Here is a 26129-nt window from a genome sequence, read left to right as displayed (position 1 = left end):
AATTAAAATTATTTAAAACATAAAAGCAGTATAAAAATGATAAATATAGTCTGTAAGCTGTATGTTTATAGTATTTTAAAACATTTATTTATATTGTATGTGGGTGTGTGCCTGTGGATCCATGTTGTCATGATGTCTTTATAGGCCAGCTCTTGAGTTTGCGTACAAACCAGCCTCCTGGTTAAATTTGGGCAAGTACCAAATAAAAAATAGGAATTTCTTCTTTCAAAAATGGTTATCGGTTATCTTTGGTATCCAAAGCAATATGGCAGTGTGCCTGAATGAGAACTATTTTTGCCTAAGTGTAAGGAGATCAAGCTGGATTCAGCTTGCTAAACTGCTTCTGTAAGTATAATCCAGTAGGCTGGAGTTTTGTATCTTGAGGATGCTTGATGTGAAAAGGTTTTTTAATTTGTCTGGCCTTCTTTTTAAGCTTTGGTGTTGGGGTTGTAATCTTTAAAACTGTCTATCTCAAAAGTGTCTTTAGACTGTACCTGGACTGTAAAAGAGGAGGTCACTCCAAAGGAGGACAGTTATCTGGCTTGCTGCTGCATTATCTTTTGGACATACTGCTAGACTATTCATTTTCATTCTTTAGAAAAGATGTTATTGTGAAGGTGGTTGTCTTACTGTCAAACCTGAGGATCAGGAGGCTAGAGCATTTTGATCTTTTCTGGTAAACTGTTTTGGACGTGGGTATTCTGTTCTAAAAGCGCTGCCTTTGAGAATAGTTTTGAGAGCTGACTTGTGTTAACTGGAGTGCCCTGAGTCATTATAGTTGTTAGAGCAGGTGTCTTTTAATGGCTTTGTAGATCAAGCATTATGTGGGTTTGTTATTTACTGTTTCTTTGATTGAGAAGTATGAATAGGGAAGAAAGTCTCTATTGCAGAGAACAAATACTAATCTTATTCTATTTAGGAAATTGTGATGCTACTTTGTCCCTGTATAACAGAGCTAATCACAATAAAGCCAGACTGACTGACACTTTCTTAAAAGGAAGAAGTCAAACGCAATTTTTTTTAGATTGAGAATGTGGTTTTTACTAGTTCCTTTAAAGCACTCCTCTCATTTAACATTGCTTCAATTCCATGCTTTAATTCTAAACCAGCTATTAAAAATGGTTGCATGGCTCTCAGATACCTTGGAACTAAGGCCGCAGTGAGCGAGAAGCAGCTGTAGAACTACTAGCTATTGGGATAAATGTTGTTGCAGTTTGAGGTTTTTCTTCTAGAGCTTGATATCTCTGTGGAAACCTTAAGAAGATTGATAACCAGGTTGAGCACTACAATGCTGTGCCATACATCAAAACCCCAGGAAAGGAGGAGAGCAGTGAGTTTTGTGTAAATCTTTAACAGATTTATAAGCAAGCCTGCTAGCTTGTGTAATTAAATCAAATCATGATTCATGATGGAGAAGTCGCAACAACTTTGTTTCTCTTCTGCTGTCTTTGAGGAAGTTATTCGTCAGTTCAAGCAGAGCTCCTTTTGACATAAAACGAAGCCAAATAAAGTATGGTTTAAATTCAAATGTGAGCCAGGTTTTGCTTCAGCAAAGTTGTGATCAACATCCTTAATGAAGGTTTTACCCAGAGTAAGTGTCACAGCTGTGACTAGGTAGTTGGTAAAATCATAGCCCTCAGGCACTGTACCACTCGTAGGCAGTGGCATCATATACTTATTATAGGTCTGCATCTGTTGGAGTTTTCTAAGTAAGCAAAATACATGCTTTTCTATGATGGACTTTCAGGGTAGGGATACCGTTGCAGACTTGGTTCAGTTTTGAAGAGTAGAACTAAGGCATTTTGTGCCTATAAGAGGTGGTGAGTACTAATCTCTGGAATTGGCCTGGGCGTAATAGGATTTGTGTAGGCTTATGAGTGGAGGTAGTTCATGTAACTAGTAGAAGGTGTCTCCAGGAAGTGCTAATGACATAGGGCGCAGGTAAATCCTGTATTTGTGAATAGCTCGTTGGCACTCTCCTCCCATGAAGGCCTGGTACTTTGTAACTTTGAATACGCTAGGAAGTAAAAGATAAATCTTGTACTATAGATGTTCAGTTGTTTCTGTGATAAAATGGTTGCCATTAGGTTTGCTTAACATTATTACTTAATGGGTTTTAATAGATGCAAATGAAATAAATTGATGTATTTTAAATTCCTCAAGGACTCTTTGGAAATAAATCAAACACTTTAATCAGTTACACATAGTAGTTTGTAGATTGGCTTTTTGCTTTTTCAGGAGGTTTCGAACAACTTGACTAACCTGCTTTTAGTATGAAATCTCCTGCATTGAAAAGAATCTACTGGCAGCTTTTTAGAAATAAATAATGGTGCTTGGCAATTCAAGCATGCTCATTTTTCCTGGCTCTGTCATTGAAGAGAATGTGATTGAGAGGTTGTAGTGAAGAAAAGGGAGAAAAGAGAGAGAGAAGTTTCTTTCTGTCAGCCTCTTCTGTAGTCTGATAGTCTGTATTTTATTGCATGATTTATTCTGTGATAGAATTGCAGAAGCCTCTTCTAAAATAAGTTATTCCAGAAATAGAAGCTTCTTGCACTTCTGAACCATTACAAGAATGGTCTGCTTTGGTTTTAGTTTTGTTCTGTATTTGTCACTTTCTGTCTGAATAGTTTTATTCACTAAAAATATGGCAAAAGTAGGATTAGGGAACAAATATTTATATCAGATACAACAGAAGTATTTTAGTGTTTAACCAAGAGACTTGCATTACCTCACAGACCAAAGCTTTCTGAAATCAGTAGTCTGGGGGAAGGGACACGACACCAGCTGTTTTCTTTATGAAAATAAAACTGTATTTTTTTTATGATGTAGGCTTTTTGGGGCATCAGCTTAGAATGAATTTGAGGGGAAAAAACAATTAGTCTTGCTGCAATCCAAGTAGGCTTCTGTTTTTCAAAATTATTACTCAAATTTGAACAATGACTTTGATCTTCAACTTGGTGAAAGCATGGCCTTGTATGTTGAGATATTTTGAGATCCTCTGAATTGAAGTTCAAGGCCGTAAGAGTTTGCATAGACGTTTCAGATCTCTAGCTTTTCAAATAATACCAATTGGGACATCTTAAGAGTTGTTGAGTTGCTGTACTAATGACTTGAAATAAGCTCAATTATAAGTGAGGTCATGTTTTGAAAAGAGGTATGAACAATAGTAAACGCCATTCAAGACCTTGAAAATGTCTTCAGCTACAACAGCAACTAAAAAGGAGGCCTGAAAGAATGGGAGAAAGAGGCAGTTTTGTTAGTGTTTACAAAAAAAATATGCGGTTTGGAGACTTGTCTCTTGAATTTTGCATGTTTTAATTAACCATCTTAGTATTGACATGCATTTTCACTTAAAAGTTGTTAGAATCAGAGTGTAAATATTCCCAGGAAATGAGTTACTTGCTTTTGGTGTCTGAGATAGGGAGCACGGGAGAAGGTGGGAAGACATGGCATGTTATTAAAGATATTTAAGAAAGAATCGGAATTTGTCAGAATGAGATGTTTTGACTAATATAATTCCTTAGATGAAGTAGGATACTGATTGATTAAAGTGAAGTTTAAACAAAACAGAAAAATCTGATGTGATATAATCAAAGCAAGGCATGCAGTTTTGAAACAGAAATGTGTAAAACATTTTGATAGTAGAGGAGAGAATTTTGTAAATCTGGGGACACTGATGTGTGTGTTGTCTTGTGGAATTGTAAATATTTTAGCATATGAATGATTTTCAAAGAAAATTCTATAAGTGAACTGATCTATGAAAGGAAAAAAAAGCTCCTGCTCTGGCTTGTCCTGATGATAGTGAAACTCGGTGAAGCACTTAAGTTGTGCTTTCTTAAGTTATTGCAAAGAATGTTTGGGAATTAAGAAACTTGGAGGACTCAAGGACACAATTGTGGTGATGCCCTCATTTGAAAGGGTGTGGTGAGCATTCAAAACATACATCTAAGGATTTCAAAATTCTCTCCTTCAAACTCAAATTTTGTGTCTCCCTTAATATCTTTGGGTTTATACATTTTAAATATTAGCTTTAACGTATTTAAATCTTAATCGTTGTTGAAAAGCAAATTTATTGTCAACCAATTGAACATTATTATACTGAAACCCCAAATATACCTCAGGATAATATGGAAGTGAGGAGAAGCACATTCATTTAGTTTGTCTTCCTGCATCTCCCACTTTTCTCTCTTCCCTCCCTGAAACAAACAAGACTACCCTTATTTTAAGAGTAACCAGAGGATCTTCTGGATTAGATCTCCCCCCTCCTTTTGGAGTGTGTGTTTCTATAGAACCAAGGTCAGTCTTCTGCTTTCTTCACCCCCACATACCACTGGCTTTCTTGACCACTTGCCGAGCTCTAAGTTGAACCAAACAGCATTGATTGGATTTCATCAGAAATACTGGTGGAAGTGGCTCCTTTTTTTTTTTTTTTTTTTTTCCTTACGCAACTTCCAGGCTTCAGAAGGTACATGAGAATAATTTTAAAAAATTATTAAAAAAAAAATAAAAAAATCCATTTTTCCATCATGCACAATAGCTTGAGACCGGTAGGATGTCTGAGTTTCAGTATTAAAAGTCTTATCAATCAAGTTTATTTTTTTTAAATAAAATATATTAAAAAAAAAAAAACAACCCACAACCCAAGAGTATAGAAGTAAATTTGTAGTGTTATACAATACCTGACAGGATTGAAGATGTGAGTATCCTAAAATTGTCAATAGTGTCACTTCTGGCAGAAGTATATGTAAAATATTTCCTACAAACTTCTCTAATTGCTCAAAGAGGATAAGAGTTTTTCTGGCATTCGGTTTGCTTTTAGAGATGATCAGCTTCAGCAAATGTGTTTGAATCTGCCACAGTAGCCATCCTTTTCTCTTTTTTTTTTTCTTAAGCAATTAGATATCACTCAAAAATTGCTGTCTTCACAAAAAAACTAATTCCATTTTTTAAATCAACCAGAAGTTGATTTAGGCTTTTATGGAGCCTAAGCCATTATATTTTTCCTTTAGCCAAAAAAACCTTTTTCTCTAACGTATTTTCTGGAAATGGTAAGTACTGGAGCGAGAATAAAATATGTCTAAAAAGATGAACATCAAAATGGTTAAATGTAATTAATAAACACTTTACAGTGAAAAAAATGGTGTAAAAGTGTAGGCATTACTACTTGTTCTGGTTATATAAGCTTTACAAAGACAGGTGAAGCAGTACTCTAAACATTGATTTGTTTTTCTAGCTTTGTGTTTTTCCTTGTGAATCTGCAAATCACATTAATACAGCCTTTTTATATAATAAATTTATTGTGATAGTCTTTTATTTTGTTAAAATTACTATTGTTGATCTCAAAGAAATTCGGAAGAATGTCTCTCTCATTTGGGTGTTTTGCCATTTCTCCTTTCTTCACTGTGTAACTGAGTATCAGTAGTTTTAATGAGTGCAAGCTCTTAAAAAGTGCACACTGAAAAATGTTCGTCAATTAAATTGTCTTGCAGTGCTTTCAAAGCACTAGCAAATAAATAGTTGCAGTCTTGTCTATTAATGGAACGGTTTCAGATGTTCTGAAACCCTGTTCAGCCACAGATTGATGATACAAATTTTTGATTAGCCTATTAATATAGCTCTAGATTAAATCTATAAGTGGGTCTTATATAAGAGCTATGCTTGCATATTTTCTGAATAAAATGGTACTATAGGCCTGAGACATTACCTTGCTACCTTTTGGTCATATATTTTCTTTCATATTTAATTAGTGTTTTGCTGCTGACTCCCCCATTTCTTTAACATGGCACTGTATTTTGAAAAGCGCTTTAGATTCAAGTTGTTTAGCAATTACCCAGCTCCAAATGAGACCGCAGGATTGCAGTTTTAATTTTCCTCTGTTTTGACTCAGCTCATAGAACTCTGAAAGTGGAGCACTTTAAAATAAGCTAATACTCTTCTGCAGTGTTTTTGTGGATGTCAGTTTGGTTTCATAGATTTTATGAGAATTTTGTTAAGATTTCCAGATTTTTAGAAACTGTTTCTTTTTAGGATTATATTTGTAAGTGGCTATGCAGAATACTGCGGGGAGGAGGACTGTTTCAAATTTAAAGTCTTGATATTATTGCAAATTTTTCTATAAAATATGTATATTTGAGTAAAATAGAATAAACCAAGCCATCAGGTGTCAAACATATGTCCAGAGTAATATTAAGAGATGAAAAATTCTTAAGCAGTATTCATTCAAGTTAAACATAACTCACTTGTGAAAAAGATTAATAAAAGGCATACTTTGAAAATAACCTTTTATATATATATACGTATACACACACACACACTTGTGTATATAGGTACATATTTTTACTGTAACTCTGTTGATTTTAATCATGTTTAAGCCAGAGATGATTCTGCATTTAAGATTCAAAGTGGAGAGAAGAGGGACCTACAATGCTCACTGGCTTTGCAATACTGATTTTCTAAATCCTAATGGTCTATATCTTAAGCAGAGCTGCTTTAATAGATATATATCTGTGAATACTACAATACTGCTTTAATAGGTGTATATCTGTGAATACTACAATACTGCTTAATTTTGTATCCTTCTTCCTAGGACTGTTTGAAATGGCTTAATGAGGAAAAGGATTTGTTTTGATGATGATGGATTGGGAAACGTTTAATCATTTTATATGTGTTCTGGTAAAAAGGCACGTGTGCTAGGACTGGGGATAGGGATATTTTCACAATGATCTAAAAAAAGAAACAAATACTGACTATTTGGCCTCTTTTGCAGAATTTGCACAAATAACAACATTAATATGGCCTACCAATTCTGAGATAATGATTTATTCAAGGTTACACTTTGCTAGCTAGTGCTACTTTGGTGGTTAAGCGTAGATACTTTCTTACTTTACCACAGCAATGTGCTTGCTTTTATTTTACCCCATAATCATATTTATTCTTTTTCTCTTGATTTGCAGCTCTTTACAAAAAACAAACCCCCAAAAGGTCTTTATGTCTATGGAGATGTTGGTAAGTTTTGTTTGCATTCATTCCAATGGAATTTTCTCTAAATGCATGTTTAATCAAATTCTGAAGCATCTAAGAGCTTTATGTTTGTGTAGTATTACTGCCTTAATGAATTTTCCAGAGTTAATTTTCTTCCACTTTGATATTATTTAATCCAATTACAATCTGAATTCTGTAAACTGCTGGATTGGACTACGTTACCATGTGTAGTTTTTTTCAACACTAACCACTCACTAATACTTAAGAATGTAATTTTAAGAAGTTGGGAAGTAATTGCGGGGGCCACAGAATTTATATATTCTAATTGTAACAGTGCAGCATGAAAACATACTTGCTTTTCAAAAGGAAATGCTAAGTATGTTTTCTGTATGCGTACGGAGCCATTTGTGCAACCTTTGGGACATCTCTGTATGGATCAAAACTTTAAAACAGAAAAATAAAAATGCACTTGTTCCAAGTTTTTGAACAGAAAATACAACTGTTCTTCACAAATAGTTTGGTCTTGTACTTATTCTATGGAAGAGTATAGTTTCATTACTTCAAAGCTAATGAACAATCATTATTGTAATCAGTACATTCTGTTCTTAAATTAACTACCTGTTGGGTGTTTTTTGTGTTTTTCATTTGAAGGTACAGGAAAGACAATGGTGATGGACATGTTCTATTCTCACTTAGAAGTAGAAAGGAAAAAGAGAGTCCATTTTCATGGCTTCATGCTAGATGTACACCAGAGTAAGTGCAGACACAGGTATTTACAAGAATTTTGTTAAATACAGTATCTATTTAAAAGTATGTCTCGTTCTCATATTAATCAGTGTAATTTTATTTAAGTATTTAAGAAAAAAAGTAAAAAATAGGAAAGAAGTTAAAGGATTTTAGCATTGTCTGTCATATCAGAGTTGATATTAATTGCATATTATTTCTCATGTATCTTTTCTCAAAGATTATGTTTACCTGATTGTATAGAAAACTTGGGTATGTATTTACGATTAAATCCTTAACAAAATGTTTTACAGTTACCAATTAGCTTACATGCAATCTTAGGAAGGCAATTGCGAAAACTGGAACAGTAAAGGTTAAATTCAGTCTGCATTTTGAATAAGCAATAACTAAATCAGGTATAAACACTAAGGAGAATTACAACTGGCAAACTTAGTAATACTATCAGTAATTTAGAGGAAAAAAAATAGAAGAAAGTTCATCCTGAGTTCTAGAAAATTTTCTGACAAGGGGGAACAAGGCATTTCATTTTGACGGAGATACTGTTTTAGATATTTCAAAATTTGCTTCTTTTTCTAAATTCTGTGACCTTAAAATACTGTGAAATTGTGAGTAATACTGTAATTTACAAGTATTTTGACAGCTGCATTTTTCTTGGGAAGCTTTCATCAATGTAAACAACTTCTGCCACTTTTAGTGCCCTCTTTTCTGTCATCATTGGGTCACTACTGAAATTTTCTGTTTTCATTTCTTGTCATTTGTGCTTAATCTTAACAAAGGTAGCTGCTTACTGCAGAATCTTTGTTTTCTGAATGTTTGTTTATAGTCAGGTGGAATACAATCCACAAGACAGATTATTACATCCATACTTTACTTACTTTGTGCCAGTATCATCATCTCTACATTTTAAAATACAACTGTGTTGCTATGTCTGAGTTCTTTTAACTAAATGCATTCTAAGTATACCTTTAGAGCATGCAGTGCACAGAGCTGTGCCATTGATTTGTAAACACTGTGAGGGTTTTTCATACTGAGAGAGAAGATTGACAGAAAATGCCAAATTACAAAGTGAAACTGAAACTAAGGTAATGAATTGCAGCAAGATAAAACTGTAATTTATATCAATATTTAAAAGATAAAGTATAGGTGCATAGCATTCAAGGGTTCTTTGATTTTTGTTTTGCGTATTTCTAAACAAGAAAATACGAGTCTCAGAATCTATGAGGTTTTAATAGTTGCCTGGATGTGGTTGAAAACTGTTTTGCCTTCTTGAAATTGTGCTGAATTTGAAGCTTTCTTATTTTTCCTGGACTGGGTTACTTTTTATTCAGTAGCTAAATAATTTTGTTCTCCCTATCTTAGAAAAAGAAATAAGGAATATTTGTTCTTCTCTTTTTATCAACTGAGGAATACATCGCCTTAAGCAGAGCTTGCCAAAAAGAAAGGCAGGATTTATGGCCAAATCATATGACCCAATTGCACCAGTAGCAGAGGAAATAAGTGAAGAGGCTGCTCTCTTATGTTTTGATGAATTTCAGGTAAGAAGTCTCCTTCGTGTCAAGGGAAACTTCATAAAATTACTTTTGATCTTAAAATATGACACTTGTTACTGCATTTGAATCACTGGCCAGTGGTGAACTGTAGAAGTTGAAGAGTAGTAGTCATTTCAGTTTTCAACATGGTAGGATGATTTTTTTTTTTCCCAGGAGATAAGATGCAAGTTGGCGGTGTAAGTCCCTTTATAGTGTTTTCATTTACCAGTCTAGTTACTGGTCATACAAGGGAGTATTGGAGTTTGGTGAGAGGCTCATGAGTACTTCAGGGCAGGAACCATCATCCTGTACTGAGTCTGTACAGTGCCCAGGAGAGTAGCCTCCTGATCCTTGCTTGGCATGTCTAGCCTTTGCTGTGGTTCATCGAGTACGTGGAAGATAACTTCCTGACACAACTGATAGGTGAGCCTTCCAGGGAAGGTGCCTCGCTAGACCTACTGTTCACAAACAGAGAAGGACTAGTGGGAGATGTGGTGGTCGGAGGCCGTCTTGGGTTTAATGATGATGAAATTGTCAAGTTTTCAATTTGTAGTGATGTAAGGAGGGGGGTTAGCAAAACCTCCACCTTGGACTTCCGGAGGGTGGACTTTAGCCTGTTCAGAACACTGGTTGAGAGAGTCCCTTGGGAGGTAGTCCTGAAGGGCAGAGGGGTCCAGGAAGGCTGGACACTCTTCAAGAAGGAAATCTTAAAGGCCCAGAAGCAGCCTGTCCCCATGTGTCGCAAGATTACAGGGTGGGGAAAATGGTCAGCCTGGATGAACAAGGAACTTCTGATGGGATTTAGGAATAAAAGGGGGGTTTACCACCTTTGGAAGAAGGGACAGGCAACTCAGGAGGAGTACAGAAATCTCGTTAAGTTATACAGAGAGAAAATTAGGAAGGCAAAAGCCCAGCTGGAGCTCAACTCGGCCACTAACATAAAGGACAATAAAAAAAGTTTTTATAAAAACATCAACAAAAAGGGAGTCAGGAAGAATCTCCATCCCTGACTGAATGCGGGGGGGAAGGTTGCAACCAAGGACGAGGAGAAGGCTGAGATACTGAATGCCTTCTTTGCCTCCATGTTCAATAGTCAGACCAGCTATCCCCAGGGTGTTCAGCCTCCTGAGCTGGAAGATAAGGATGGAGAGCAGAACAACCCACCCATAATCCAGGAGGAAGTAGTCAATGATCTGCTTCTGCACCTAGACACACATAAGTCTATGGGGCCGGATGGGATTCACCCAAGAGTACTCAGGGATCTGGCAGGAGAGCTCACCAAGCCTCTCTCCATCATTTGTCAACAGGGCAGGTGCCAGATGACTGGAGGGTGGCTAATGTGACGCCCATCTACAAGAAGGGTCGAAGGAGGATCTGGGGAACTACAGGCCTGTCAGCCTGACCTCAGTACCAGGAAAGATCATGGAGAGGATCACCTTGAGTGAGCTCTCGCGGCAAGTGCAGGGCAGCCAAGGGATCAGGGCCAGCCAGCATGGGTTTAGGAAAGGGAGATCCTGCTTAACCAACCTGATCTCTTTCTATGACCATGTGACCCACCCTCTGGACGCGGGGAAGGCTGTGGACGTTGTCTATCTGGACTTTGGTAAGGCCTTTGACACCGTTGCCCACAGCATTCTCCTGGAGAAGCTGGCGAATCATGGCATAGACAAGTGTACTCTTCGCTGGGTTAAAAACTGTCTGGATGGCCGTGCCCAGAGAGTTGTGATCAATGGGGTGAAATCTTCTTGGCGGCCGGTCACCAGTGGTGTCCCTCAGGGCTCAGTTTTGGGGCCGGTTTTGTTTAATATCTTTATCAATGATCTGGATGAGGGGATTGAGTGCACCCTCAGTCAGTTTGCAGACGACACCAAACTAGGTGGGAGTGTTGACCTGCTTGAGGGTAGGAAGGCTCTACAGAGGGACCTGGACAGGCTGGATCGATGGGCCAAGGCCAACTGTATGAGGTTTAATAAGGCCAAGTGGCGGGTCCTGCATTTCGGTCACAACAACCCCAAGCAACGCTACGGGCTTGGGGAAGAGTGGCTGGAAAGCTGCCCAGCAGAAAAGGACCTGGGGGTGCTGCTGGACGGCCAGCTTAACATGAGCCAGCAGTGTGCCCAGGTGGCCAAGAAGGCCAACAGCATTCTGGCTTATATGAGGAATAGCGTGGCCAGCAGGAGTAGGGAAGTGGTCGTGCCTCTGGACTCAGCACTGGTGAGGCCTCACCTCGAGTACTGTGTTCAGTTCTGGGCCCCTCTGTACAAGAGGGACATTGAAGTGCTGGAGCGTGTCCAGAGGAGAGCTACCAGGCTGGTGAGGGGTCTGGAGACCAAGTCATATGAGGAGAGGCTGAGGGAGCTGGGCATGTTTAGCTTGGAGAAGAGGAGGCTGAGGGGAGACCTCATTGCCCTCTACAACTGCCTGAAAGGAGGTTGGAGAGAGGTGGGTGTTGGCCTCTTCTCCCAGGCGAATAATGACAGGACCAGAGGAAATGGTCTGAAGCTGCGGCAGGGGATGTTTAGATTAGATATTAGGAAGAATTACTTTACTGAAAGAGTGGTCAGGCACTGGAACAGCCTGCCCAGGGAGGTGGTTGAGTCACCATCCCTAGAGGTGTTTAAGAAACACTTAAAGCACTTCAGGGCATGCTCTAGTGGCAGAGATTGTAGGGGGTTTTGTGTGTGTGTATGGTTGGACTAGATGATCTCAAAGGTCCTTTCCGGCCATGAAGATTCAATGATTCTATGATTCTATATAATGCAACAAAATCATCTCAATGTGATTAAGGAGGTTGAAATAACATGTCAAATTCAACCTAAATTCTTTCTTAGAGTTATTGGAACCTTTGGCATGGCAGTGTCAGATTATATCAACGTAACTAACATTTTAAGAAACTTTTATTGAATTAAATATGAAAATTAAAAATAAATTCATAAAATGATCTTTGCCCAACCTAACAGCTTGTGAGTTTTGTTTTAAGGGCATGTCAAAAATTTAATTGTAGAATCACTTTATAAAAATTTTTAGGAGAGAGACTAGAGTTACTTGGCAACTCTAACCAGCTGAGATTTTTTTTTTTTAATTCAGAGAGAAAATGCAGAGCAAGATAAGAACATATCTGTGTTAGTTCTCAAATCACCAATACTAAAAGAATCATCTATTAACTGTAAATTGTCTGTGTTATGTTAAATTAATTCATTACTGAAATAGATAGAGCAATTTATGTGCCCTAGCTATTATTTTACAAGTGTGCATGCCCGGGAAAATAAACAGTTTATGATCAGCTCCCATGAAGGCTATTTTTGTAGCTGTAAAGTAGTAGGTGTTCTTGTTTTAACTTCCTCTTGCATTTTTTGAGAAGGGGTAGTCCTTTGATCTGTAGCTTCAGAATGTGTGGGGTCGTTGCAGTTGCTGCAATTTGTGCTGTTTGATCATTTAAATTGTGCTTTATCTAGTGAATATGAATGCTGAGCTTCCACAACTTGCAGTATAAGATCTAAATACAGAGACAGTTGTATTTACACTATAAAGAAATGGGGAGGTCTGGAGAGGGCAGGGAAGAGTGTTAACTGTCATGACATCAAATGCTCAAATGGTGGAAAGAGGCACCTTTGCTGTACCGTGTATTAGTGTAAATACCTGCTTTTCTGTATAAATGTCCACTGCTTTCATGTCCTGGTGTTGCTGTGTTTCCAGACCATCTGTCATTTTTCCACATTTTAAGGGGCGAGACTGGTATTTCTTGCTTCCAAACTGATTGCCTGCTCCCCCTGCTGACTTGCTTGAGGTACATCAATCACTTCAGTTGTAAAAATCACTTGCTTTTGTCCGTGGGTCACAGTTGGGAAAGTAATACAAGAATTATACTTTCAAATGTGTGCCTAAGACTTTGCATTCTTACGTGAATTTTAAAAAATCTACTAGTTCTCGGTGTACTAATTTTCTAAACTCATAGATTTCTGAACAGCTGGATTTCTTGACTGATTTTTCTGTGGCATGGAACACTATGTAGGCTTTGCCCTCTGAAAAGCAGTACCGGCTTTCTGAAATTTTGCGGAAGGCACTGCATTTGGGATAAGAAACCTTCTGCTTAAATAGTCATAAAGTAGTGCAGTGACTGGAAGAGAAGCTCACATGGTAACACAATTAATATTGATAACAAGGAGCCATTTCTAATTCAGGATGTTTGCAGCTTATTTCTGCAGTGGCTAGATTTCACTGGAATCTGATTCACTCCTATTTAAAGAATTGCTAGATTAAAATAAAACTGGAAAGAGAGCTGGAGACTCAGAACATACGCTGCTCTGACTTGCAGACAAAGCTACTGTCTGTTTTAACAGGTGGAAAGTCAAATTGGGTCTGTACTACTTTGTCAAAATACTTGTGTGTGGAGGAAACATCAGAAAACTGCAGAGATTTGCTTTAAACACTTCAGGTTGCTTTCCAAATACCTGTCCGAAAAAAAGGAGAATAAGCAGAAATTATTTATTTATCTTAAGATCAGACACAGGGACAAGTGATATTGTAACAGGGACAGTAAAAACTATTGTTAATACTCAGATTTCAGAGGAAACCGAGTGCAGAACTTCAAAAGACAAAAGCATCGCTGAGGTTGCGTGTTCCTCTTTGACAGTGGGCTAAAACAAAGCAGAAGTACTCTGAAGTGAATCTTCTCGCAAAGCCTAGAGAACTGTCGAACAAGTGGAGAGTTGACTAACTGATGTAGAAAAATATTTCAGTACTTTTAAAAGTAGTTTTGTGTGTTCCAAGATAATGGCGTATTAAAAAAAAATAATTGCTATATCTTAATGTTTCTTTTTGCAAATACTGTGTGATAGCCAGGATCTCAGTGATGGCACTAAGCTTCTGAGTTTGTCCATTCTGGAGCAGGTTTTACGTCAGCATTTGCCTGAGCTACAGGCTCTCAGGTTATTAAAGCATTGCTTCTTCTTAATGATCTTGTCATACCGTTTACCGTAAAATTAAAGTCTATTTTTTTTAAAAATCATGAAAGACGTAGGTCATTCTAAAAATGTGTCCTCACTTTGAAGAAACCCCCTAGAATTAAGCCATTTCTAATTACAGTTTTGATGTTTCAGAACACAGAGGTTGGCCAATAAAAAGAGACTAGTTATTGTTTAGTGATCAAATAACTATACACAAGTAATTGTAAGCTCTAATTTTGGCGTGTGACTGTAACCTATGTTAGTATTGATAATGAAAACAGAATCCCTACTTCTTGCTAAGCTGGAAGATCATACAGTGTTAGTCTTTATGTATGCCATTGGTACCACTTGGACTTAAAGCAAACTACAATTTAGGGAGTTTTTACTAACCTGCATGCTATTAAAAGACTCTAATAAAAATTAGGCTCTTATTTTTGTGCTAATACTAATTACTGATAATACATGCTTATGTTTGTCATTCATTACGTGGAACTGTACCAATCAGTGGATGACTGAGTCTCAGGCACTTACACATGTAAATTAACTATTAGTCTAGTGGGTTTTTTCTTTTTTTTCCTTTTTTTTTTCTTTTTACGTGAGTCATAATGGAAAGCAGCACTAGGTCATAAAAATCTTTTAAATGCTAATGAAATTTCTCCATTCTCTCCATTAGCAGGCTCTCCTTATTGGTAATTTGTAGCCTTTGCTTTTGTTCCCTGTTGCAATGAACGCTGGATACAGTAAAAAACATGAGAAATGACAATGCTTTAGTTACTGTCTTCTACCTGCTTTACCTTGTACACGTTTTCTGTCTTTCCCAAGCTACATTAGGTAAAAAGAGCTCACATTTGGATCCAAGTTCTCAAAATCGTGCTTGCTTTTTGACAGAACTTTCAAGAATCAATTTTTTTGTAACGGAGTGAAAGCATCAGAATTCAGCATCAAATAACAGTTCTCATTAATATGAGAATGTTATTAATTGTTTTCTTTTATATGAGCATTAATATTCTTTCACTCCCTGTTTTCTAAAGGTAGTATGCCTTATGGTATTTAAAAACAAAAAAGTGTGTAACAAAATGATTTATATAATACATTTTTAAAACTTGGCTATTAAGTTTTCTTTGTGATACACGAAATTCTGTTACGCCTAAAATGCACATATATACACTGTGTGTTGTTTTTTAGGGACACGAAAATTCAGAAGAAATAAATTATCAATAGGTGGGTGCATAAGCAGCTACATTAGACATAGTACAACAGTGAATCACTGCATGCTTTTTGAAATATTGGATCTTACAGGTCAGAGGTGTGTGAATCTGAGAGGTGTGTTACTGATTGTGTAAAACTGGTTTTGAAAAAGAAAATTAAAATCCGTATTAATGCATCCCATAGACGTAATCAGAAGAAATCTTTGGCAGAAGGAAACTGTTTTCTTATGGTTCCTTATGAACATTATTGCTTCCAAAATAGCTCGCAGAATTGTAACTTAAGTCCTCTGCTGTCTCTGGTGTAGAATTAATTTTTTTTTGCTGCCCAGAAAGGTCATTTAGAAATTTGGGGTGGGGTGATGGAGTAGGAAAAAAATTATACTGGTTAAGTCTTTCTGCAGATGTATTACCATCAGAACATACACATCTAAACTGGTGAAAGCATGGCAATCTGTCAATCTGTTGTGCGTATAACTCTTGGCATGCCACCACTTTTTTATTTTCTCAGAACTGGGGTCTGTTTTGGTAAGTGAAAATGCAACAAGTGACTATGTAACAATTAAAGGAAATGCAGGAGAAACAAGTGTCATGATAATAAAGCTGGTTTACTTACTAGGATTGCTTATCTCAGCTGGTGAACTCCTGTGAAAAAAAAATTGCTGTTGTAACAATGGGGGCTTTTTGTTTGGAAAAATTTATTACATTTTTTTCATTTGTACAGAGTGGTTTCTGTTTTGCATTCCTCTTATTTCTTGGTACTGTAAAGCAACTCAGTTAAGCTAAACTTAGAAATTTAAAGAAATTTTACTTTACAGCTTTTTTTTTTTAGTCTTTGTTTTATTCGGGCTGCTCCCCCTTCCCCCCAGTATCACTTGTCCCACCCATTTTTATTTTTTGTTAGTGTTTTGTGCCTGAAGGTTAGAAGAGGCTGACTGTGCTGGAAGTGACTGCCGTGCCTTTTGATTATTCATGGACAGTAATAGAAGGCACTTAAAAAGAACAATGAAATTGCTTATTTTTGTGATGGGCCATCTGTTGAATTGTTTTTTGCAACAATCACACAATAGTATCTATGTCATATCATTCTATTTTCAACAGCAGCTGATTATGTATAGTTGGCTACTTGTCTTTATTTCTGAAGTCCCATGACCATTTAAATTCACCTCTGCAAACCTTTGCCTCAAAGGTAATAGAAATGTAAAACAATCGGTGTGTATTTTCTTTCTGTCTTCTGTTTTTTTCATGTTGTTTCTAATTAATTAGGCCTCTTAAATGTTTAGGTCTGTTTTTTGTGTCTCCCACCTGTAGTTTTATAATAGCGGTTAACATGGAATCATTTAGCAATTGGTAAAGAAATGGTGGAGTTCTGCGATAAAGACTGGGCAAGTTTTGAAAGACCATGGTACATTCACTGCTTATTAATTATCCCTTTTATTTTTTTTTCTCACCAAGCAATAATTAGAATCTTTCTCCATGGCTTTCACTAACAAGCATTTTTCCTAGCTATAAAGCCACTTGCAGATCTATTGCGGCGGAAGCTGAAAGCAAGATAAAACAAATGTGTTGTCTTCTACAGGTCACTGACATTGCTGATGCCATGATTCTGAAGCAGCTTTTTGAAAATCTGTTCCAAAATGGGGTTGTCGTTGTGGCAACATCTAACAGGCCGCCAGAAGGTAAAAACAAACATGCTACTAGTATTATCCAAATGCAGTGAATTTCAGTAACTTACAAAACAGTTGAATTGAAATCATATTTAATGCTAATAAACTCTCTAGTCTCCAAGAACCTGAGATACTCCAATTTGTCCCCTGTTTTTTGGTGTTCTTAAGGAAGAAAGGTTTTTCACTAAGTCTTACTCCTGTCTTCTATCAAACTCAAGGTGTTCCTGCCCGCACCTCCCCCCAGATCTTTCTGTGTTTTCTGATCCTTTCTACTCTAATCAAACCAGCGGGAGGGTGTCTGGGGACAGGAGGGACAGAGAGGGGTGAAATATTACCTCTGTTTTGTGTGTATTCCAGGGTAGGAAAAGATCAGATTCAGCATAAGAGCGGGGAAGAGAGAGTACATTCCTTACTGATATGTAACTAGGAAACTTGAAGACTTGATTCACCAGCTCAAAGGAGAAGCCATACTCGATATCAAGATGCCATTCTCACAGCCTGTTTTGAGGTCACTTGTTGGGAATTACTTAGGTGGAGAGTTGTTACCGTTTGTAACAATATTTTTAGATAGAGTATGACTAGCTAGATAGATCCTTCTGTAAAGCCCCCAAATCTGTATCGGTTTTAGCCAAGCAGTAATTGCAATTTTTTGTAGATGAGGAAAATGTTTGTTGTAGTGTAGTGTTAGCAGTTAGCATAATGCATGATTTCTATGCAACTTTTATGACACTTCTGATAATTAATTTCAAATGTTTGCCAAAAATTCTAAAGAGTTACAGTATTAACTGTAACTACCAGTTAATTTTTCCACCCAAATTAATTGGGCAAAAGAAAATCACTAAAGATTTACAATGCACTCAAATGTTCTTACTAGACGGGGGAAATAATTTCTTGTTGGTTTATTTTCCTTGTTTGAGCAAACAGGGTGAGATAACTACTGTAGCTGGGTGAACTACAGACAAAGTGGATGCCGCTGCCTCACTCAGTTGGGAGCCATCCTTGTGTGTTTTGAAGCACTACTCCTTAAAGTTCAGGAGAGATTTTTATCGTAACTTGGCGATTGTATCCCACATCTTAAAGACGTATGTTTGTGACCATTATCATCATGTGGGGTTTTTTAATACATATTAAGTCAGTGTGTCAACCTGAAAGACATCCACTCATACTAGCTGCCCAGCAGAGAATGTCAAGAACGACATCTCCAGAACTGAGCTAATGCTGCAGTCCAGACATTGGTCAATGCCTGTCTTTTCTTCCCTTCTCACTGCTCCTGTGTACTCATGGCACATGTCTGAAATGCTCCCACAGGAAGGAGAGTTGGGTTAGTGTCGTATGCTACTTCAAGGTTTAAGACTGAATTGAGAGATTTCTCTCCTGTGGATACAAAAGGGAAAAGTGGCTTTTTCATTAGAGAGCAGATGTACCCAGCTGCTGACCATTAGTGATACACTTTACCATGGTAAACTTCTGTCCCAGAAGAATATGAAGGGAATATTTGGGTGCAGTGTCTGAGGAACGCTGGCTTCATTTCTCCATCAAAATTACTGTTTATTTTTCTTATCCTCACAAAACAGAGACATAATACAAAATTCACAGCCTTGTTAAGTAGAAAACCTAACAGAATTAGCTGTCTTATAGTACTGTTACATGTTCACTAATTTTTGCAAGTATGCAATTGATTGCTGTTTTAACAAATGTATCATGATTTGCAGAGTTATGAATGAGAATGATACATGACTTCATACAACTTTGTTAGTAATTAGGGTGTGGAATCACCTTCACTGACAATTTTCCTGTGTGTTTCTGTGTCTCTATCCAATTTTGTGAAAACCATTTTGTAGGTGTCGACTTGGTTTCTCATGCATACTCTATCTTCTGTCCACCATGAGGTGTTGGTAGAGCATAAAAGCTTTAGCCTAGTTGTAGCCTTCTGGCATTATGGGGAATATAGGTGGTATTAGTAACCTGGCACGGTCTTTGTGGAGAATTTTGGTACATCTCTGCCAGGTGTCTGTATACTCTTTATTTATTTCTCCTGTCTTTTTGTTGTACTGCCTTTTTGTAAAGCTTCCTAATATTAATGAAACAGAGCAGCCCATCATACAGTTTCAGTGATAACATTTTCAAAGAACAAGTCATTCTGTTATGAACATGTTGGGCAGTTGGAGAGTTTCCAGAGAAGAGAAGTTTATGCTGTAAAAATTCAGAGGAAGATATAAAATGCAGCTTTGCAGATTTGTTTTATTAATTTGTATTTTCTTTGAGTGCAGATCTGTATTTTGTTACATAGTTTTTTTTTATTCAGTTGTATTTTTAGCAACTTTGCATAAGTTTACATATTAGTTTAATTTTCTTTTTTTTTTTTTAACCTTAGGGATGACCCCTTTTCTTGCTTTGGAAAATGGGGTGTACCTGATAGAATTGCTAAACAATAAAGTGTACCTCTGTACACTGAATAAGAATGTTAATAACTTTGTAAACTCAAATAGCTTATTTTTAGTTTATGTTGGGTTTTTCCCCTCTGCCAAATACTTGGGACTTAGCAGATGCATAGTTTTAGCCTTGTAATCATACCAATGTATATCCAGCATTATAAATCCTTTTTTATACCCTGAATTTAAAACAGACGCTGGTCTTATTTCTTCTGCTAAAATCAGTTATATGTTATTAGAGATTTAAGTCATCTTTCACTTCCAGCCTTTTTCAGACTTTCTTAGGATGTTCCTATCTTCCTTGAGAACGTATTGAATTTTCATGCAGCAAAAGAAAAGAAATCGATTTCAGCTTTCCTTTTCTGCCTTTTGTTCCTCCTCTCTCTAGCAACGCTGAGTTTTATTTGCCAGACTAAAAGGCAAGCCGACATTATTATTAAGACTAAGTAGCAAAATGGTGCTGATTTTCCTTTCTTTCAGATCTCTATAAAAATGGTCTTCAGAGAGCTAATTTTGTACCATTCATTGCTGTGCTGAAGGTAAGGGGAGTCACTTGTTAAATGCTTTTCAATTTTTCCTGCTGTATTAATAAATTAGAGAATTGTACAGGATTGCTTTGATACTAGTTTCCAGATAAGAGGTATATGCCTTAACTGTTTGGAGCAAAAATAATTGAAGGTGAGGCAAAAAGGGACTCTTCCTGTCTAGAATTAACATGTCTGGAAAACTGGACATTTCTAATGTGACAAAAAGTTATCTATTTGACTGATGTAGCAGAATTTGTTCGTTTGAATAGGACTTTCTTACTAGTGTGTGTATGCCATCTGCGTAGTATTTCTCTAATAGTTATACCATGTTGTAGCTGGGGACATCTTATGTTTATTATGCTATAAAAACTTGGTGTTCCTTTGGAAAATGATGTTCGTTATGTGCTTTTGGGTCTTTCTTGTGTGTAAGTGGTTTTCTGAAGGGTATCTGTGAGGCTCCATGTAATGTTCAACAAGCAGCAGTTCTGAAGCAAGCTTCCTGGAGTCTGCATGTTGTGGTTGACGGGACGTAAACTATAACTGCTTCATTTAGATTAAAAGATGAAGCATCCTCTCTCGATCTGGATAATACAGTCAGTGCTTATTTTGCTATTAAAAAGAGCATATGCTGAACTCATGCCTCGAAGTTCTGGGTAAGTCACAGATATTTTTAATTCACAAGCTATGATTGTATTGTTACGTTATTGAGGGCTAGCATACAGCGTCTGTGTCCTGCTCCGCTTGGATTGACGTGACATGTACAACAGAAATAACAAATGCTTCCCTACTACCTCACAGTAGTATTGCCAGCATAAATACATAAATGTTAACTATATCAATATCTAAGATAAAAGAAAGGTGAGGAAATTTGGAATTGCTGATTAGACACGTTGGTTGGATATTTCTGTTAAGGTAGTCAGCAGTAAAGCAGTGGACAGTGTCCTGGGTTTTCAGCGGGGCATTTTGGAAACATAAGATTGCTTAGTTGCCTAAGCACCTTTGAAAATCCCACCTAATGTTGACATCTGAGCAATTACCAGGTTTCAAAATTAACATGCCGTTGACATGAATGTGGCACTCCTATAGATCTCAGAATGGCTGTGTATAAAGTCAGGGAGGTTACTGGTGAAAGTGGTTCTTACCTGGATGGCTTTAGAAAAGTAAGAAACATAAAAATAAATGAACAACCACTTCCACTTCAGATTCTTGAAAGGGGTTTATTCTGTAGCTGTCTGCATTGGATTCAGGACAGGTCCTGATCATAGAGTGTTTTCAAGAACAGTAGTAGTTTCATATGCATTTGCTTTTTGAAATGCAACATCCATGGCAATTCGTTCTCTTCTGTGTGTCTTTCTTTGTTTGACTCTTATTTTTCTTCCTGGATAAATGTAACACTCTTTAATTTCACTGATGATCAGACTTAAAGAACATTTATCATGTATGCTTATTTGTAGTTTCCTTTTTTTCTCTTTTTGGCTAGCTGAAGGAAAAAAAAGTGAAATGTAGTTTGTGCATACAGAACACCTCATCTGGATAATCTAAATTTTTAGAAGGGACCTTGTGGATAAACGCTGAGAAAAGACCTAAAGGTGGGTTGGGTTAGAGCTGCAACAGAGGATAGAGTAGTGCAAAAAAGAAGTAGTACACCCCAGACTAGAGATGGACAAACAACACCATAATGATGAATGAAGGGAGAAAAAAGTTTCACTCAACACTCTATTCACAAGGGCCTTTCTAAAATTTGGGATTATACATCACCATTTTTTCCCCTACATCTTTGTGTTTTAACAGTGCTCCAAATGTATCTGTCTTTAATGTCACTTGAATAAATGTTACCAATGTAACATGATTCTTTCCCAAAAACATAATGCCTGAAAGGTGGATCAGAGGAAGTTTATCAACAAATGCTTCGCTGACCGTAGTTGCAAAGTGGAAGGGTAATGGCAAAATTTAATAATAATTAAAAAATTTCTGAATCTGCATTTTTAATTCAACACATCAGAATTAGGCATTAAAAAAAAAACAGACTGGAAAGTATTTTAAAGTAAGATTTTAACAGGTGGCCTTTACATTACAAAGGCATGGATAGAACTAAGTTGATACCCTGGCTGTAGTTGTTTGAGAAATGCAGATTTAGGCCTTGCCAATGTATGTATAATCCGTGCTGTGGCATCCCTGTATCTTTTCTCATGGCAGTGGTGTTAATGATGGAATAGCTTCTGCATTAGCTGTGTATAGTTCCGTGTGTGACTTTAGGGTCTCTTTCCAAGGTTTTGCATGGAAATATAATGGAAAAATATTACACTGTATGCTTGCATATGTGATTTACTGTCTTCTGTACCTTCACCTCATTCCAACTGCCACGTGTGTCTGTGGTAGTGTCGATGTCACCCAACGTGTTCCCTGGCGGTGGCTTTGACAACTTGGACTAACTTCTGTCTTACTTTTCTCTGGACTCAGAGCCTCCTGTAGGGCTTTTTTTTGGGGTTTGCTGAATGAGGGTGAATGGGTGGGTGGGTTGGTTTGTTTGGGAAATTAACTTTTATGACCATAAATCTTAATGTAAGGCTTTATCACTAGAAGTAGTTCAAGTTCAACACAGGAGCTTCGAATTCCTTTAAATATTCTTGGAAAGATGGGATGAATGGAAACTAATGGCAGTACATTTCTGTGAATGGATGCTTCACTTGAAATAGATTTCAGGCTGTTTTCTTTCCTCAAATGATCCAAAGAAACGGTTTCTTTCCTACATCTAGAATTACCCGTGTTCATCCTTGATTTTGTTGTAATTTTTGTTTTCTTTAGGTTATATAATTCCAGTATCTGGTTTCGGGTTCCTGTTTCTCACAAAGAAAACTACAAAGCAATTTCTGTAGAATAAGCGAAAAGGTGAAACAGCACTCTAGGGAAGATCAAGTTACCTGGCAAAATTTGTCTGTATTGCCTTTCTAGGTTGTAGATTACTGGGGACAAGTGGTTGCTGAATGCCTGCAGTGGGAAGTACAATTGTTCAGTTCCAACTTTTAGGGGCCACATAAAATGTCCAGGTCTGTGTAGCTGGGCAGGCCAGTAAGACTATTGGCAACTCTTCTGCCCTGTGTGTGTGTCTCCTGCCCAATTCTGAACCTATCTCAGTTTTCTGATCTTTTGAAATATTTTGAGATGTAATTTTTCAGTGATTCTTTTAATCCTGTGAGTTAAAGTGGTAGTTTTCATAAATAGGGAAAAGCTCTCAATTGATCGGTTCATTGTTGTGGCTAAAATTCCTTGGGACACAATATTCTTTATGGAAGGGCTTTGTTTCTGCAACAGATGAGAGTGCTTCTTCAGTCCATGAAATTGTATAAAGATAGAGCTTTAAAGAGATAAGAAGTATTAGGAAGGAAAATCTTTTAATTCTATAATTGCAATTAGATTCAGTCACTTCTGATTGAGCTTTTAATCTTGTAGCATCTCTTACCGAGTGCATTAAAGTGCATGGAACTCCTTGGTAATTTTTTTTTTTTTTTAACAAAGGCAGTTCTTGAAAAGAAAAACATTCATTGCTTACAGTTACTTTGTTCAAATGATTACAGCAGAAATACTCCAAAAGTTGTTAACCTAAACCAATAACAAATACAAAAAATTTCTAAACATTTTAAAACTGGTTTACAAATAAAGCTGTGTATCTGTAACAACTTGATATAAGATCTGAAGTGAGGGTCTTCCAAAAAAAAAAAAAAAAAGCAAGCATGCTTTAATTTACTGGTTTGGCAGTAATTTTGGCAACATTTTAATTTTTCAGATGTTTAAGGAAGACATTTACATCAAGCCTTAAGTGTTCTGGAATCCTAATTCTAATGCAGTGACTAATTCAATGATTCAATCTTTGGACAATCAGGAAGGAAAGTTTCTCAAATAGTTTGTTTTGTAGAGTCTATAACTTTTAAATGAGCAGTTCTTGAGCTTCCAAAGGTTTCCTGGAACTGTAGTGTGAAGTTTTAAAATGTCAAGCTGAGTTGAAATACCAAATATGTAACTTCTGCATTTTGTCAAGTTTTCTTCATGCAGTAGACCTGCACTGCACTAAATTCTAACTGAAAGTCAGGAAGTTTTAGGGCCTTTCATAGCCTGAGTATACCTTTAAAAGGTACAGTTTTAATATAAAATGTTTGGCTTTGGCTTACCTGAATTGTTTGCTTTAGTTAAAGAATCAACCAGAAACCTGTTAGCAGTAGGACATGAAATTACAGTAAACTTCCTATAGCAAACTCTTTTTTTTTTTTTTTTTTTTTTTTCTTCTGCTATTAGGGACTAAATCATTATTTATTTTAAAAATATTTGGTTAAAATTACCTTTAACAGTAAGCATTGTACACTCCTTTCAAATAGAAAGCAACATATTTTTATACATTGTATTGTTCACTGTCTTTCTCGAAATTGGTTAATAAATAATTATTTACATTGTTGTCTACTCCGGTTGGTTTTTATTAAAATATACCCTTTTATTCAAAGCAAGAAGTGGAGGAATTTAAAAGTATTTTTGCTTTTTGGTAACTTGGGTTTAAATATGTGAAAAATATTTGTTTAAAACGTTTCAAGCTGTCCCTAAGGAAATTGTGGGAGTTAGTTTTGTACAAAGGCATTTGGTAGATGTAAAATGTCTTTGATGGTGCATTCAGCTTTTGTCCAACCACCTGTGTGAGAAATGCAGGGATTTGTTGATTGGCGGATCTGCCTCTTTCCACCCCCCCCAAAAAAAAGTCATCTCCTTGATGAAATTGATTTGTCAGTTTGTTCCAGTCTAATGGTGTGATAGCCCAGCAGCTTTCAGTATGTTGAATAGTTAAAACCTGCTTTTGAGGTCAGTGTCAGCCACTCTGACCCCTGTGAACTGTCACCTGAGTCAGAATTGCAGGGATTAGGCCTTTGATATTGTGATGGCTTCGCCTATCAATTGACTTTTTCATTACTGAAGATGTTGGGCCTTTTGTTTCCCTTCTTAGTACGTAACCAAGCAAACTCCTAAGTAGAAGGAGCATTTGTTCTTGTTCTCTCTCTCTGCAAGTAATAGAAGTACTCATCTTTTGTGAAGCATACCTAATTAAACACGGAAAAAATTACAAATAGAAAATATAGCATGATGGAGATTATTTTTGTACTGAGCATCAATATAATTTCAGGGTAATTTTAGTTTGACAGATTTGTAAGACTGTTAACTAACAACATGTTGTATTTGGAAAGCAAGGTGTCAGATTAGAAGTTACCAGCCCTTTCTGCACGCAGCCTTCTAAGCCTCTGTGTGTGTGTGTGTGCGTGTGTGTTAAATTTAAACAGGATTATTTGAATTCTGTAGTTCAGAGCACTTAACTGTTACAATATTTTATAATGTACCTATTGCTTTAGTGCGTTCCCTAGCTATTAAGCTGTTCAGCTTGTTTACCATCTGTGTCTGTCTTTTACATGCTTGCTCCTGGACAGTTTGTTTAGATGCAGATCAAAACTTTATCTGAGGATAAAATAGTTGCAACTGTAGCTCAGCGTCGGGCTCCCTGCCTTCTCACTTCCTTTAATCGTTAGGGTTTTCCAAGTTCTTGCTTGGTTTGTTTACTCCTTGATTAAAATGAGTAAATCAAAGCATATCATAGATATGGAATAGTTGATTCCTGCTGTCTCAGGGTAAATTAGTCTAATTACACGTGGCAGTTTTATTTGCTTGTGATGTAATGTGAAATGAGGTCCTGCCTCCCTCCAAAAAGCCCGAGCCAATTAATAAAGCTTTTAAGCTCTTTGTCACAGGCCACCGTGGAGGTCTGCAGAGAAGAACTTTAATCCAATAAACATTTCATTTAGATCATGAAAAGAAAGCATGAGGAGAAGCTCCTACAAGAGAGGGTGTTACCAGCAGTTCTAGCCATGAAGAGATGTGAGGAATTTGCCAAATTAACCAAGAGGCCTTCATATTTAACACATAAATGTGTCAAAACTAATAATAGAATAATTTAATTTGAGTCGAACCTTATATTGTTAAAATTCTAAGAAGCCACAACTGTTTTCTTCAAAGACTTTACTGTTGAGCTGGATGGACAGGGCAAGGGGAGGTTGTGAGAAACCCAGATA

At 36.8% G+C, this 26129-nt stretch overlaps 1 protein-coding gene across 1 annotated transcript in view; it reads left to right on the top strand.

Moving 5' to 3' along the window:
• AFG1L (AFG1 like ATPase) overlaps nt 1-26129 on the top strand; it is a 75006-nt gene that overhangs the window by 11062 nt on the left and 37815 nt on the right. The window contains exons 3-7 of the mRNA XM_063329836.1: nt 6954-7005; nt 7633-7734; nt 9130-9260; nt 16985-17084; nt 19985-20043. Coding sequence (XP_063185906.1) covers nt 6954-7005; nt 7633-7734; nt 9130-9260; nt 16985-17084; nt 19985-20043 — 444 coding nt within the window. The remainder of the gene's footprint in view (nt 1-6953; nt 7006-7632; nt 7735-9129; nt 9261-16984; nt 17085-19984; nt 20044-26129) is intronic.

Source organism: Chroicocephalus ridibundus, chromosome 3, assembly GCF_963924245.1.
Source record: "Chroicocephalus ridibundus chromosome 3, bChrRid1.1, whole genome shotgun sequence".
In the NCBI taxonomy this organism is placed as follows: domain Eukaryota; kingdom Metazoa; phylum Chordata; class Aves; order Charadriiformes; family Laridae; genus Chroicocephalus; species Chroicocephalus ridibundus.
This window is presented reverse-complemented; position numbering and strand designations above follow the sequence as displayed.